At 42.0% G+C, this 17,272-nt stretch overlaps 1 protein-coding gene across 3 annotated transcripts; it reads right to left on the reverse strand.

The window, feature by feature from the left end:
• Positions 1-661: 661 nt before the first annotated feature.
• OGFRL1 (opioid growth factor receptor like 1) lies at positions 662-16,710 on the reverse strand. 3 transcript variants are annotated; one of them, XM_076333027.1, is made up of 7 exons: positions 16,398-16,710; positions 14,313-14,399; positions 13,659-13,737; positions 9,822-9,900; positions 9,663-9,729; positions 9,375-9,520; positions 662-7,820 (listed from the first exon to the last, which is right to left on the reverse strand). In XM_076333027.1, exons 1-7 carry the CDS (start codon positions 16,668-16,670, stop codon positions 7,061-7,063), a joined length of 1,491 nt encoding a protein of 496 aa, XP_076189142.1. In that variant the 5' UTR covers positions 16,671-16,710; the 3' UTR covers positions 662-7,060. The 3 variants fall into 3 exon arrangements, with proteins under 3 accessions (XP_076189142.1, XP_076189141.1, XP_076189143.1); XM_076333026.1 differs by having other exon boundaries at positions 13,659-13,740; positions 16,398-16,709; XM_076333028.1 differs by lacking the exon at positions 16,398-16,710 and adding an exon at positions 15,943-15,964 and having other exon boundaries at positions 13,659-13,740.
• Between the last annotated feature and the right edge of the window lie 562 nt (positions 16,711-17,272).

The following is a 17,272-nucleotide window of genomic DNA, read 5'->3' on the forward strand; positions in this document are numbered from 1 at the left end:
GAGGGTAACTGCCTTGTAGCCAGTCTTTGCCAATGAGCAGATGAACTATCGCAGTTGCCTCAGGGAGCTGTAACTGAATTTTCTGGGGAAACCACCACGCCGACACATCGTGCTATTGCCTGCCAGTTCAACCCCATCCCTGGGTGACCTGACAACATGAAAGTAACATAGCCATGCTAACGCCAAGCTTTGTTTGAGAGACAGACCGCACATGAAGCCCTCCTTCTGCGTTAAGGAGCACCTGCTTCTCCTCACTTTGAGAGGAAATGTGTGAGAACAGGAAACCCTCTCCAAACCTGCTGGGCCCTTTATAGAGCTACATAAATCTGCAGCCCCACTATGTGAATAACAGCTTACTACAAAACTGGGGGGAAAAGGAGCTGAAGCCATCCAATTCTACAGCTTCGGTGCAGGATAAATACAACCAGCAGGTTAAATGTTGCCCCGCTAAGTTTAAGCGGCAGTAGCCAGTTGCTGGCACTGCTCTGGAGGGTTTCTGCCTGCACGGTCAAAATGGATACTTTACCCTTTAATGTTAACAGTGTCTTCATAGTACATATTTTTCTTAAATTAAAAAAAAACCCAAACTTTCAGTAAAGCTCACTCGGGGCCTTCCCTTGTTCTTCTGCTATCCATGGTGGTTTTGCCACTGACAACAAAAAAGGAGGACCAGAGCCTTTAATGCCCTACTTTTAAGTGTTGATACATTTACAGAAGACTATACAAACAAGCACCGAACAGCAATTACGCATTATTAGAGCTACACAATATTTGTACATGTTGCTAAAACAATGCTGCTAAATGAAGAAGCTTTATTAGTTTAGAGTTTTTGGCTGCTGTTATTAAAAATATATTTACCTGAAAGGAAATCCAAGTATTTCATTTTACAAACGATTTAAAATATAGCAGTAAGCAACATAAACTATTGCTTTTTATGTTTATACATTTTTTTTGGCATAACACTGCCATACAGTTACAGAATTATAAAATATATCTTTATAGTGCATTACAAATCCAGAAACTGGTTACCACTCCTACCACATACATATGGTATTGGTACTACCAAACATGCACAGCATTCTGTAATTAAACACTGCAAAGGAATACAGAGAAGAGAGCAGGACCATTCATAAAAACTGACATGTAGCCATTTCATTTTGCAAGTAAAAAATTAGGTTTTGGGTTTTTTTCTTTTTACTGCACTTTTTTCTTAGAACACATTTTAACAATGAAGTCTATGATATTTCCAAATTTTGTAAGTGCAAAACTATACCTAATAATCTGTTGCTGAACTCAAACCGCATAAAGGGCAAACAACCGTGGAATAGGTTAAAACACAGAAAAAAGAGCAACTAATGATTAGCAAACATGCTTCAGCAGATCCCAAAAACGTAAGTGCCATAACCTTTTTTTACTGCAAAACAATAATTTTCACATAGTTAGTCACAGTAGTAAACACATTCAGTATATTTCACAATAAACTTTAGTTGATGAATACGCCACTAGACTTGTAAGCATGGTAGAATTAAAAAGTGCTGCGTTTCTAAGAAGCAAGAGACTTCTTTCAGAACAATTTGCCAATTCTCACATTTGTTATTTTATAGCAAACAGCTTAATGCTTTTGAAAATAAAGGTGATTGTAAGTGTAAAGCCACAGCAGGTCTCTATTTAATTGATCTCTATAGCTTTTGAACTAGATTTTAGGAGTCCATTATGTATGGCATGTATTAAATATATTCTTTAAAATAAACTCTTGCTTTCCCCAATGGTCTTAAGTAAGTATACTTAAGAACGTGGGCTGTAAAAGGAACACAGCTTTCAGGAAAAGAAATAGTTCACAGGCAATACAGAGCACAGATATGAGACACAGTTTACATTCCCCTTGAAGAACTGCATCTAAATACCTGTTAGTAGTGAATCTATGGTGTTGACCATGATGTGAATGGAGGGCAGGTTGCCCATGCCTAGGCCTTTTTTGACCCATCCTTCACTTTCAGGCTCCAATGGCCATCAAAACCATCTTTTGAGCAGTTACTCCAATTGCAATTGGAACTGGGGACACGTATCAAAATAAGTTACCAAAATGTGGAATGAGGAGTATGGTTCTCAGCAAACCCCAGATAGTATTTCCGTCTTCTACATGATCACAACGTTACACCCATTGATGCTGGTGTCTCCAACTCCAGAGGTACCTCACTCAGATGTGGGCTAGGAATAGGTTTTGTCTTTGACTGATCTTGCTTTTACACCGATAGGGAAAAAACCCCCTCTGTTCTGCGGTCGGAATCTGACTTTTAATACTATATACAAAAGGATTTATGTGTAAAAATTTATTCAGAAGGGACAAGTAAGATAATATTGTCAACAACATAGGACAAGTTTTCTGCCTAAGCAGACATCTTCTGCCTAAGAACAGAAATATAGGACATTTTCTGCCTAAGCAGGTATTTTATCATGAGAATCTCCCACGGCTTTTAAAAACTGACTTGAAGCAGATTACTGTTCATCTTACAGTAACTTTAGTAACTGCGTTCAAATGCACTAGCAATTCTTGAATAAACAGATCTGAGACAAAGGAGATGATTACTTTTTCCACACAAAACATAATTAAAACACAGAACTCGCAGCCACAAGGGATTGTGGAGGCTGAAAGAAACCATGAGTTCAAAAATGGAAAAATTCCTGGAGAAAAATGGGGTCACCTTATCTGTTCTTTGTTTCACACCATCTGTGGTGGCCACTGCTGGAGGCAGGATACAAGGCTAGAAACATCTTTGGTTCTGATCCACACCGGTAGTTCTTAGGACAATGTGTATCATTAGCATGATATCGTCACACTTTTATTCATGGCAAAACTTACTTCACATACTTGCATCTTATTCATAAATACAGCTTTTGTCAAAGAAATGCAATTTGATATGTTACCTGTAGAAGTATGGCATAATAAGAGTTACATTTTCACTTAAACGTATATATCTTACTATAATTTGTGATCAGTACCATCACAACTGTCAGGAAAAGAAAGGTGCAAAAAAATAATTCAATTAAACATATATACATAAATTTTATTTAAAAACAAACAACAGCTGCTTTCCATTTAAATCTAGTGAACATTCCTTGACTTACCTTATTGGATCATCCATCAAAATTATACAAAGCTTCTAAGGTCTGTAAACTTTCTGGTTATAGTACAGGTATATGCAACTGCAGATTATTAGAATTATCCTGGAATAATTCAAGGAGGCTTACACTAGGTTACATGAAATATTAACTATGATGATTGTACAAATACCTAATACATCAGACTGCTGCAATCTTAGAGCAGGAAACTGAGGAGCTGACCAAGCCAGGGAACAGCTCTCAAAGGCTTATTGCAAATATTTTTAGCATTCTTCAGGATCATGCCTTTAACTATGAGCAATACGGACACCAAGAGCTCAGTTCTGCTCCTAGATACGTGCACACGCGTAACTGCTCTTCTTATCTGAACGGTCTGCGGTGCACACCTCAAGTACCCAAGCTTTCAGTCTCTACGCCAACACAGTATCAGGTACTGAGGCACAATTACGTCCTGGATAGTAGGGCACAGAGCTGTAACTAATCTTCAAGTGCTGCATTTTTGCATGATTTGTACGACCGCCTTCACTTGCATGTACGTACTCAGTAACATTTTGTCAAGTTGTGCATTCATATCCCCTCACCATAGGGTACTTGAAGTCAAATTCACAAGTGTATGCATATACACGCTACTCCCACTTAACAGTACCAGAGGCTACTCAGATGTACTTATTAGGAAAGAACCCCTGTATGGGAGGTTCTGTTCAATTCATAAATGAATAGCTCAGATTCTAGTAAGACACTGGCCAAAACACATTATTGTAGTAAGTACACAGAAATCCCTGAATACTTAAGCGCATAGCGAGACAAAAACAAGTTTAACAGTGAGCAAATGTCCTGACTTTCTTTGCATATCCTCAGTTTCTGAAGTAATGGTTAAATAACTAAGTACTGGCATTTAAGAGAATACAAATCATTTCAACATATATCGTACTGCAAGCCTGAAAGCCAATGCTTAGAAACTTCAAGCACAGGGTGCTTCTGGTTGCTAAGGCCATGATTCTGTAATGAAATGCATACAGTGCACACACTTGATCCTCACCGGGATGCTACGCTGTGTGACTGCCCTGCAATGAATCCTTCTTTTAAGCACTTCCAGAATCAGAAGAAACAGCTCCTCCATGAAAAGAATGATAAACCATCACATTTTACATAGAGCAGAATTTGTTAGTTAAAGCTGAAGAGTCCCATGGGAGTAATTCTCTTGATGAGACAGATTACAGAGCGCAGGAGCCCACCTGACACAAAAAACCTCACTTACCTAATCTCCATAGTTCTTTGTAGGCAATTGGTATGCCACTACTCTTCTCACTTCTATGAAAACTGATGGAAATATACTGAGTTGCAGATTTAAAAAAAAAATAATTGCAGAGTTAATAAGGATATGAGTCCCAAAGTTCTTGACTGTATTTTCAGATATACTGGGCCTTTAATGCAGACAGCCCTGCCAGATTAAAAGTACATTAAGTACTTAATTATGAGTGGAGAACCAGCAAGTATGTACAGGTGAAAGCTGTGTCACAATAACAGAATACCGTACTGCAGGGAAATCTTTTGGATGCACATCCCGAGAGCTTTCTGGTTTAAAATTAGAGCAAGATTTCTCTTTTTTTTTTTTTTGTTCAGTAGACAAAAGATGAAAGATCTCCTGAGGTCATCGATGTTCAATCAAATTACAGTATAAATATAATAACACCCCCCAGCATTCCTTATTTCACTTGAACACTATGCATTTTTTTGAAGTGTTTAACCTTAATACTAAAATCCATAAATTGAAGGCTCTGTTTAACTACCTACCTTTTAGTTATGTTCCTCATACACAGGGTATAAATTTTCCCTATGCCATTCAAGAAATAACTATGTAAAAACAACACTATTAAGTTGGCATGGTTAGGCACTCAAGATTTAAAAAGTCATAGGCAGAACATAAAGTTGTCCTCCCTGTGCGTACATGTGGGGACAGAGTCCTTAACTACACGGACCAATTTTACCTCAGCATTTCCTGTCCCCTTCTGCTCTGAAGGTCAGAGGCAAACATGAACAAGGGGATCCTAGTTCAAGTCCAGGGTATTGTGAAAGGCTTCTCAGCACCCTTCCAGCTTTAAAGAGGCGGTGGCTGCGGGACGAATTCTCTGGGGCATTTCTGCTCAGACAGACTTAATGCCTTCTTGAGCGATCTGGGTTACCCTTAAGAAAAATCCACATACATACGTTCCTTTCCTTACAAGTCAGCACTGGAGAAGGAGGGATATGTCTTCCTTCTTCCCTGCCTCTTCAGGATGGAAAGAGCCTAATCTTTGTCCATGTGTACCAAGATCTCTAACTGCCACTCTATTTGATCCCAAGAAACAGTGCTACCTGGGGAAAGCAATGGATGATGCACTGCCATGGTGGGAATTAGCGAAACAGAAGAATACAAGACATTTTGCCTATGTTCTGAAACCCCTGAAGACTTTGTCAGTTTGAGTTATAAGACTTGAATAAAGTCCTGTAGCACTCTGACACTCAAACTGTAGACAGCCACTTGCCTCATAACATTTCATCAAAAATACATTAAAGGCAGTGGATAATATATACACTTTTAAATAGAAAATACATACAGAAGTTTTAGACTATTTTAGGACTGTAGAAAGTGTGAGTTCTACCTGCATTATTTTTTAAATCATATTCTACACAATTAACTTGCAGGGTACTATCTCGTTCAACTGAATGGCATGAAGTCAGAAGAGGCCACTCAGGGAAAGCAGACAGTCCTTCAGTGAAGAAAGTTGGGAAAGATCTTAACTGGGAAATTCCTACCTGCTGGGCTCCAACCAGGCCAGCAGATCGGCCTGCCTCAGGTTTCAGCCAATGATCAAAATAACATTAAACTGTGAAAGACCTCTGACAGAGAGCAAAGAGAGGAAACAGACAGCTGGAAGGAAGCATCAGGACTGCCTTTCTCTCTCAGATCAGCAACAGGGGTTCAGCACTGGGCAGACCTTACCCAAAACTGGCCGAGAAACATGCAAGTTCAGGTAGGATCCAGCTGGACAGGCCTGGTGACATCTTCTCTGATGGCTTTGATGATTAAGCAGCGCTTTGTGGTAAAGACACTGCTTTTCAGCTGTCCGGAGGCTTTCCAGGTGCTGAACCCAGCTGGGGGGGTTGTTTTATTACAGCTGATCAACAGAGAGCTTTCACACTGAGACCAAATCTGAGTGATCAAAGAGATCCCTCCCTCCAAATTAGTAGTAGTAACAAATGAGTCAAAAGAAGAGAGAACTTAGCAGGGACTAAAAGAAGTCTAAAGTGCAACTTCCCTTGTACCCAAAAGCTGTGGATACAGTTTCGTTGTAAGTTAAACTTTTATTCAATGTACAGTGATACCCAGCTGCATAGGACATTTTGATATCCTTTACTAAGTGTCTCCGACAAGGATGCTAATCTAAGGTAAAAGATGCTGTGCAAATACTGCCATTAAACATGAACATAGTTCCTAAAAAAATATCCACTAGGGAAAAAACTGTGCTCTCGAAACAATTTCTAGTCATTTCATAAAAGGAAATCAACACTTAAAGCATAGTAAAAGAAACTTAAAAATTCTGATGTTCCAAGGCTTTCTAGTAAGTTACGCTTTTTTTTTTTTTTAAATACTGGATTAATTTAATGGCAAAAAAATAGATAAGCTTTTCTATGCAATCTGTCTGGAAAAGATAATGAATTTCTTAGCTTTGAATAGACACGATTGTTTTAAAGAGCCACACCTGGTTGACTGCTGATAAACTAAGGCTGAAAAAAATAAAATTCATTAACTTAACAGAAGCCTAATCTGATGCATTCGCAACAAGCATAGTCTCATGAACATTCTATACTACACTAGATGGAAATTTCACCCAAAATGAAGGAGTAATGAGTAATTTGCTTCATTCAATATGAAACATAATGATTTTTAACCTCAGACTCATGATTTGAGCTCATCCTTGTTTTTTGTGGTGGTCCCCCCTGAAAGCGTATCCTTATCAAAGTTATCCTGTAGATCTACTGACGTGTTACTTGAAGAATTCTCAGTGTCACATGAATTTTTCTCTGTAGTGCCTGGGTGATTTCCACAGTCATTGTTCAGATTTTCATCATCTTTTCTGGAATGAGAAGCGTCCTCCTTTCTGTCTGAAGTATCATTAATTTCTTCTGATTTTGAAAGCTGACCGGTATCGGTATCACTGTTCTTTTCACCGTTGTTCTGCCTAACAGCATCACAGTTCATTTCTTGTTCATCCTGGTCATTTTCTTCCCCGTTTTTTGTGAGTTCTACCTTTCTTTCTTCAGTTGTTTTACCAGCTGAGCTTCCACTCGCTGATGTATTCTTAGGCTCTTTTGGTTTCTTATGCTTAGAAATATAACTATGGTGAATAGAAATCGGGGATGCTGGCTTTTTATTTGTTTTGCTTCCCTCCAACTTCTGTTTTCTTGGGGGTCCCCAGATAAAATGCTCTGAGGGCGTATAATGTTGCTGGGCAAATCTCAGGAGTTTCCTCCTTTCTCTTCGGTCTCTAATAGTATACACAAAATATTCTAGAGCACTTTGCTTAATGTTGGGAATGGTATCTTCCACAAGAGCTTCATGGAGAATAAATTTTACCAGGGGAGATTTGAAACTCTCATATCCAAGCTCGCCAAGACTTTTCAGAATTCGAGTGATTCTCAAGTAGTTGTGTTGAGACCTTTGGAAGAAAAGGGTGAAAAAATTCCATTGAATCAGAAAAAAACCCACCTTACAGATACAGAACTGGAACTGCAATTCCTCACTCCATTTTATCACTCTGGGTGTATACTTCAGGCTTCCTGTACTTTTAATTTCTCACAGATGCTGAAGCTTGCTAGCACCTCCTTTGCTAGAATGTTGTGAATGAAAATTAGTGTCTATAAAATGCACTGAGGCAACAGGCTGAAAAAAAATAAAATCAAAGTGTGTACTGATTTTGACTCCTTCTGCTGTATGTATTCTTTCTGAGGAGAAAATCCAGACACTTTATAAAATATGGGATCTGTAGTGTATTGCAGTAATGCAGCTACAGACTAGGATTCATTGCACTTCACTTAAGCTAGACTAAGTCTAGATTAGCTACCTGCACTTCTGATAGAGCCAGTGCTAGGAGAAAGACAGGCACCTCTGGAGAGCAAGTCCCACTGTCCTAAGAAGTGTCTAAGATAAAGGGAATGAACTATCTTCTGGAAGTGCTTGTGAAGAGCTCTTTCCCTCATAAAGTACACCTAAGTAAACAGTAAAACTTAAATGCCTAAATTTTAGATGGCTAAAATTAGGTAAAAAGAGTCCCAATTCCTGACTTAAAACTGTGTAGCTACTCACTGGTGAGAATATAGGAATTATAGTGTAAAAATGTGCAGTGAGTAACCTTTGGGCTTCCTGAAACCCTGTTTTATCTGTGGCCTGAATCTAAGCCCACACCCATACTGGCTCATATAATATTTAAGTAAAATTAATAACAAATTATTCCCATTATTCACCCAAAATTATCCATCAGCAATTCTACCTACAAGATTTCATTTGGACGGGAAAACAAAATGCTGCAAGAAAACAATCTTCAGCTCCAAGGTCAGAGGTATTAGGAAAGTGATCACAAGATTTGAAAAGAGATTTTGATACAATCAATCCGCGTGGGACAAAATTCAGTGCAAACTTATGCTCCACACAATGCCAATGAAAAGCGACAGATGTAATTTGCTGAAAGTTGGGCTAAAGTTTGACTTAATGCATGTCTAAACCTCTCCAGTGAAGCACTGCAACTAAAAAGTATTAAATACATAATACTTTATGTTTTGAGGAGAGAGGGAAATCTTGTTATTTAGCTTCCATACTGGTGTGGAGAATTTGATTTTTCTCAAAAAGAGGTGTGAATACAGAGATAAGCCACTCGTTCTTTCCAACTGAGCAGCAGTGCTTTGGGATCAGGTGAAAATGCATTCAGTAGCATGACAAATAAATTCATTTGGAACTGTGATCTTCTTCAGCACCATCTGAAGTTGTATTTTCAGGGAATTCAATGACGTCAGTTAGACTGGTAATGGGTGAGAAGCACAATAAAATAAAGGGGAAGGAGGAATGTACACATACAGACACAAACCAGGCATTGACTATTTCTTTCTCTCTTTTTCCTGGCAATCTTTGGAAAATATATCTTCCCTTTCTCTAGAAAACAAAAGGCTAAAGAGATTCTATGGCAATTCTAGAGAGTGGCGTGCATGTCATTACTTACTCATTCAAATGTTGAAATCTTTCTTGCCAGTTAGCAGCTCGTGCTACGTTTCCAGTTTTATCAGTTAGTTTTATTCCAAAAAACTCCAACATCATTTTGTAAGCCAAAAGGAATCTTCTAATTGCTTCTTTTGTTTTCTTGAATTCCTAATAAACAAAGAATACGTCCAAAATTCTAAGTGGCACTAAAGCAAGTACTTCTGCATTGTATAAAACAACTCTACATAACAAAAAGCAGTTATGTATTAAAATTAATGTGATGGTTTGTATTGAGCTCAACTTGTATTACCTCAATTTCATATGTAGTTAACTCTTTAGCATAGAAGTTCAGACCTTGTTCCCTCAGTGGGAAAAGCCTGTTAAAAGAAAAAGCACATTACGACTCACAGTATATGGACACTTAATCAAATTAATGCTTTGAAGCAGAAATAGGTAATAAGTGACCAACCACTGTATGTAAGTGTGGTTATGTTCCAGTTTTTCATAGTCTCCTTTCCATTTATTTAGGACTTCTTCAATATAAACCCCTGCATAAAAATAATTTGAAAACTGTTAGGTAGCCATCAAAACCAGCGTTCAGCTACATAAAGTACATGCCATGTTAACATAATGATAGAATACATACTTTAATTCTCTTTCATGTATTATGTGAAATAAGGTCTATTACAGCCATAAATAAATTAATTTTAATTTAAAATTAATTTAGTTACTAAAACTTAATTAAAAATAAGAGATTTATCAAATTTCAATATAAACAAAACCAACTGGCTTATACTGAGTTACTTACCAGCAGAAGGTATGTGACAATAACCTCGGTAAAAGGTTCTCATGTCCTAGATCCCTTTATCACACTGACTGGTAATTAACAAACCACTTACATAAAATATTGCATCATGAATCACCTGTCATTGCTTTAACATGACAAAACTCTGCGTGTGTGTGTGTGTATATATACACACATCTATCTATCTCATATGTATATATGTATATCTCTATATATGTATCTCATCTTAGTAGAACAAAGCCTCAACTCTAAGAAATCTCCTATTCCAGGAATCTCTCCAGCCACAAATAACATTACAATTGGGAAATCTTTCTCAATTAGCTGTAGCCAAAAGTCTTGCTGCTATTGCTATGAGTTTGACCTTGGGTTCTCAGGTCATGCTCAACAAATGAGAATTTCAGCTTTTAGTGGTCTCAAAACAGTTGTGGAGTTCAGTCAGTTCCTCTTGGAAAGACACAGTGATGGAAAAAGGGGACAAAGTACATGTAGAAGGAAATTAATAATTCTTCACACTGAGACCGTGCTCATGAAATTCAGTCATGGGCCAGGGCACTTTTCCAGGTGTCCTGGTTTTGGCAGGGATAGAGTTAATTTTCTTCCTAGTAGCTGGTACCGTGCTGTGTTTTGGATTTAGGATGAGAATAATTTTGATCACACACCGATGTTTTAGTTGTTGCTAAGCAGTGCTTACACTAGTCAAGGACTTTTCAGCTTCTCTTGCCCTGCACAGCCAGGACAGCTGACCCAAACTGGCCAAAGGGATATTCCATACCGTATGACGTCATGCTCAGTATATAAGCTGGGGGAGTTGACCTGGGGGGCGGTGACTGCTGCTCAGGGACTGGCTGGGCATCGGTCAGAGGGTGGTGAGCAATTGCATTGTGCATCACTTATTCTGCATATTCTTTTATCATTATTATTATTATTATTTTCCTTTCCTTTTCTGTCCTATTAAACTGTCTTTATCTCAACCTACGAATTTTACTTTCCCCCCCCCCCCGATTCTCTCCCCCATCCCACTGCGGGGGGGGGTGGGTAGTGAGCGAACCGCTGTGTGGTGTTTAGTGGCCTGCTGGGTTAAACCACAACACCAGGCGCTGCACAAATACACAAAGTAAATAAAAGGACGTTCCTTGTTCCAAAACCTATACAGTCGCTTTCTACACATGAACACCCAGTGTTAGCCTGTTTCTACTCTGAAACCTACAACAGTTTTACCACTGCTGCATGGCCTCTCCCAAAGTCAAATAGCACAGGAGTGGCGTAAAAAAGCCCAAAGCCCCATGTAGATAGTCTCCTATTACACATTTGAGATCTCTCTCTCCCCCCGCAGTGAAATTGTCCACTTGGACCTCAATGACAAAGGAGAACTCATTTGGTACTTTTCTTAAAGAAATGGAGAAAGCAGCCAGTCAAAGGGGCTGCTAAGAACACAGGGTTTCCAGTGCAGGCAAGGCTGGAAAAGGACCTTGCAAAGAGGACCTCCCGCCATCACCGCACTGTATCCAACCTACATTTCAAGTATTGGAAAACTTGCTCAATTCCAGGGCGGAGAGACAGACAGGCCAGCTCTGAGTCAGAACCACAAGCTAAATCTGTAGGTCATGGAATTAAACTTCAGATCTAGTATTGCACTAGAAATGTCTTTTTTTTAATAACATTCCCCAGTAGTTCAGTCCCTAACTTGGTAGCTTAGATTCCCTCTGAACACTCTCACAGATCCACAGACTTAGGTCAAGGTGGTGGCTACTCTTTCCCATTCTCAATAAAAAATTCTACATAACCAGAGCTCACAGCTATCAACACTTCAGCCTCCACGGCCTATCAGCTACCTTTGACACTACCAACTGTGGTTTTCTCCTAAAATATTATGAGAAATTTTATTCTTTACAAATTTTAGGAGGGAAGCCCTCCTCTAGCTTTCATGACTATCTCTTCTCGTGGCTTAATCCTCTTGAATTGCTCCTTCATTTTGCACTTTAAAGAATCCCCCCCCCAACCTCTTCTGGCTTTCAGTTTCAGGTTCACGTGGTCCTCTGGTTCACATGGACCTCGGTGCCCTTCTCTTTCTTTCTGTATCTGTTCTCTGTGTAATGTCTCCTGAATTTGCTACCTCTGTACTAGTAATTCACAGATCTAACTCTTCTTCCAGTCAAGCTAAAAACACAGTCTTCAGCATCTGCCTGTGGATATCGAGATAAAGCTCAAGATGATTAAAACAAAGGTCTTATCTTTCTTTCACATAACCTGACTTGTTTTCTCACTTGCTGAGGATATTATCACTATCTTGTCTATAAACAGCTCTCATCTGCAACCTTCTTATATGTACATCTTTATATCCTTCTATATAACATTCCTTCCCATCAGGACTTTGACGTTTTGCATCTCAGCATCCTCCTTCTTGACCTTGAAAAGTGCCCTCTTGTCACGCTTATATCTATCCTGAATGCTGCTGGTAAGATCATGTTTCTAGACCATGGCTTTTTTATATTGCCTCTTTTTTTTGCTTTACATTCTTCCATTGTGAAGCCCTTTTCTGTAACATCAGACAAAACTATATGCCATCACTTCCGAAGCCTTTTGTGACCTGTCCCTTCCTACCTTATCGGAACCCATTTGTTGCTATGAGACTGATCCTGCCTCCGACAGGATCCTGCCTCAATGGCAGCCTCCATGTCTCACTTCTGTACTCCGGTGTGCACTTTGGTATTTCCTCCCAAGCTGCTCTCATGCAGACAGGATCTTTCTGCAAACACCTTCAAAGCAACCTCGTCATCATTCTTTTAAAACTCTCAAAAGCTTAACTTTGGCCTGCAAAATTTTTTTTGCCAATGGCTAAGCTCTCATGTGCCGAGACTCCTGTCTACCATTCCAGCCAAGACTGTTTTATTGCCTCCTTCTGCTTCCCCACCTGTCTGCTACCCTCCTGTCTCTCATACTTTGCTTGCAAACTCTCTAGAGCAGGGTTTGTCATCTTTCAGCTCGTCCTGTGTTTGTGCAGAACCTTGCATATGAGGTTCCTGCTCCACTACCAGAACCACTTTGAGAAATGATTTTATTACTGTTATTATAATAATCACACATGAGGTAGTTACAACACATTCTTTTTCCCTTACACAGCGCTAGGGATAACACCCATATCCCTGCCACTCCTATTCAAGCAGCAAGAGTTTGTGCAGCATAGTGGAGCAACTTTATCTTTGTTTAATAAAAGGTAGTGCCACTACTGTAAAGTAGTGGTACAAACAACGCCCTGTACTACATCATGCTGAAAATGCATGAGAAAAGCACCACGTCCCTAGAGCAAAAGCTAACTCTGGTTTAAGCATAACCTGCTCCCATGTTATCAACATGTTACTCCAACATGGGAGGTTCAAGTCATACAATATGTAACTATACACCTTCAATTTGTCAGCACTGCAATTATCACTACAGTTCACTTTGTTACTATTATTAGTGAGCATTCTTTTGTTATCACTATTATTGCCACAGATTACTCACCATCAGGTTTAAAAGGGATTTTATTTTTGTAAAAGCGGAGATTGCACAAGTCATTTTGATATCGAAGATCTTTAAAGTTCTGCTGAAAAAAAGGAAATAGGACATTATCAGCCTACAAAAACCTATCAAGAGTATCCAGAAAGTGATACTGTGCTCTCTGAATAATTTGAGGACAAAAAAAATTCAGAGTTTTGTGAAAACTGGAAATCACTTAGAATTACTCATGCATTTAGAAGATTCAGTTTAAGGATCTGCGTGTTCCTTCTGGCTGGTACCTTCTCCTGCTGAGGCAGAGGTTAAAGCAGCAAGCATAGCAGCACCTTGACTTTGGTCTCAAAGAACTTCCAAGATGCAAATAATAATAAGTCCAAACTCTATCATCCACCCTCTTCGATGTTCAAGGCAAAAGCCTTTTTCTGGGCTCCTACCGCTGTTACCAGGCTTACACATCTCACGTGACTGCACGTACACCTGGGATGAAAAGACATTGCACTAGTTTCACTCCTCTCCCACTGGCGTATGTTGGGCCTCTGCATCAGCTTTTTGATTCTTCTCATTTCTCATATTTGTTAGGCACCACAAAGGTTTAGGAATGTTTGGGTTGTGTGCTGTCTTCTACTAAAAAGGCAATTTTAAACCATAAAATATTCTTACTGGATACTGGTGTCGGTACTTGTATAAATCTCTTGCTGCGTAGAAGCTTCTCTTTGGCTTGGCTGTCAGCTCAGTTCCATCACCACTCTGAAACAGTTAGAAAGTAGATAATAACCATACACAAACACACTAAATAGCAAATTTGTGTAATATTAAAATAATGATTTTTCATTATGTATTTCAGCAATGTAAACATACAGAAGTGCATGTATTTGCCTACTGTTTGGTCAAACACTGACACACTTTAAATCTAAATTAAAAAATAAAATACAAAAGCAAGACTATGAAATGTCCTTCCAATGAGACTGAATTCGACTTAAATCAACAGGTTGATTGTCATTTCCAAATACAAGACTTCAAAGTAACCTAGCAAGTGCTAGCACAAGATGAAATAAGTAACTGAACATGAAAATGCAGAGACTACTCATTTTGAAAAGGAAATCATACTATTTGCAAAGATTATTTGTCCTGTGTACATTGACTTAATTGCTATCATTGCATCCTGTGGAAGAAAATGAATAGTCATGGACAAGCCAAATTGCAGTTCTAACACCTTCTGGAACCATTTTCTATTATTTGTTTCTCAGAACTTAAATTTAAAGCCTAGTAAGAAGAACCACTAAAGCCCCAAACAAAAACCTGCTTGAGAATACATCTGTACGAGAACTTGTACTGGTCCCCAGCTGTTCGGAAGCTGTGACCTGAAACAACCAGAGCCCATCAAGGTCAATGCAAATCATCCCACTGACTTTAGAGAACACTTGAAAAAGCTGCACATGTTGAAGAAAAACAGAAAATGAAGCGTTAGTGTACAGAGACTTCAACTTGCTACCAGCACCTTTATTTTCTTTGTAATTTCTTTATAACCATACTGCAGCAAAGAGTTTTGTGTTCTTCAGTCTTGTAAAATAAGTCTCTACACTAAAACCAAACGCCAAATGAGAAGAAAAAAAAAAAAGTCATTCTATTCCTTGCAATACACATGTAATAGGTTAAAGTCAAGCCTAAAAAGGGAAGTTCCCTGTGACTGCACTGGACATTTGCCTTTATTATTGCCCGTCCCATTGCTTATCAATCACACGTTAAGGACAGACAAGCATCTGTTTTCGTTCTTCCTTTTGCAAGATCAGCTTTGACCATACCCACAGGCAAGACACGCTTACTTGAACAAACACCACCCCTTGACACTCAGTTATCAGGCATCAGTATCACCACGTATCAAGCAGAAAAGGGAAAATGCTTATGCTTATTTAATTTTGCACAGTTTCTGAACCAAATATAAATATGACACATCTAACAGGGTAAAAAAAGACCCAGCTGGTTCACCCTGCATTCAGTTCTAACTGCAATGAAATTATTGGCAAAGCAACCCTTTATTTCTTTAGGGTTGGCATTTTTAAAGGTTCCTAAAAGACAGAAACTTGCTCTGAAAATTCCTCACCTCGGACCCACCGAGGAGTCACAAATCCATTGCCACGTTTGATCCAACATTCAGATTTTTAACCCATTTAATTAAGCGGCCAAGTTCAAGACTGACTACATTTAATTTAAAGCGAACTTTCCCTAGAAACAGCAGCAGCGGGACTGACAACGACTTCAAGGCCTCAATTTTCTCCCAAGAGTAGGTTACCATAACGATGGGGGGGAGAAATCAGCTCATTTCTACTTCAGATGAAGGCTAGTTTATCACAAGCCACCGCCACTCTTCATGCAGTGGGAAGGTCCCCGCGCCGCGCTGCCTCGGCCGCCGGCAGCCGCCCGGGCCGAGCCGGGCCCGTGCTCCGGCCCGCGAGTGCCGCAGAGCGGGGAGGGCGGGAGGGAGCGGGGCTGCCCCGCCACGGCCCGGGCGCTCGGCTCGGCTCGGCTCCGCCCGTTCACCGGCGCCGGGGAGCGCAGCGGGGCAGCGTCAGGAGCGCCCGGCCCGCCGCCGCACGGCGCAGACGCCAGCGCGAAGTGCCGGCCGTCCCCGCCGCCCCGCGCCCTGCCTCCCCCGCCCGGCAGCGGCCGGTCCTCCCGGCCCGCCGCGGCACGGCCGCCGGGCCGGCGGGCAGGGCGAGGCGGGGGCGCGCCCGGCGCTGCCGGTACCTGCTCGGGGCCGGTGGCGTCCGCCTCTGCCCGCTCCCCTTCCTCCGGCGGCGGCGGGGACGGGGGCGGCGGGGGCTCCTGGGGCCGGCAGTCTGCGGCGGGCAGCTCGGCCGGCTCTTCCCCGCCTCCCGCGGCGGTGCACACCCCCTCCTGCCGCCGCGGCTCCCCGCCGGGCTCCGCCGCCTCGGGCTCCGAGTCGGTCTCCCAGGTGGAGTCGCAGTCCTCCACCGTAGTGGGCTCCTTGAAGCTGACCCCGCTCAGCAGGCTGCCCATCGGGCAGGGCAGGGCAGGGCCGGGCCCGCCGCCGCCGCGCCGCCCGGAGGCCGCGGAGGCCGAGGGCTGGGAGCGGCCGCGGGCTGCCTACGGCTGCGGCATGGCGGGGCGGGGCGGCGGCGGCCGGGGCTGCTCCCCCGCCCGGCCCCAGCCCACGGACACGCGCAGGGCGGAGCTGGAGGCTCCGGGATTTCCACAGGAGACCCGCCTGCCCGCCCCGTCCCCCGCCCGCCCCACACCGCCCGGTGGGCCCAGCCCTGGCGGCGGGCACCGGCGGTACCGGGCCGCCGGCACCGCGGAGGCGTGCGGAGTGTCCCAGCGCCACCCGTCGCCGCCCCGGGCGCTGCTCGCCCGGCCGCGGGGCCCCTGGGCTGCCGGGGGACGGTGCCGCGGGGCTGGGGCGGCCCTCGGGAAACCCGTGCTCCGCAGGGAGATGGCGGAAGTCCCCCCTCCGAGGAGGTGCACCCCGAGGGGATTTCTCCTCTTGGAGGAGACCTCGGTGTCCCCTAAAGGGTTACGAGAAAAGCAAGTGGGTGCGGATGTTTATCGAGAAGAGTGGGGGTGGCAGCTGCCCCAGAGCAGTGGTCTGTGAAGCAGATGCT

Source organism: Aptenodytes patagonicus, chromosome 3, assembly GCF_965638725.1.
Source record: "Aptenodytes patagonicus chromosome 3, bAptPat1.pri.cur, whole genome shotgun sequence".
Lineage (NCBI taxonomy): Eukaryota > Metazoa > Chordata > Aves > Sphenisciformes > Spheniscidae > Aptenodytes > Aptenodytes patagonicus.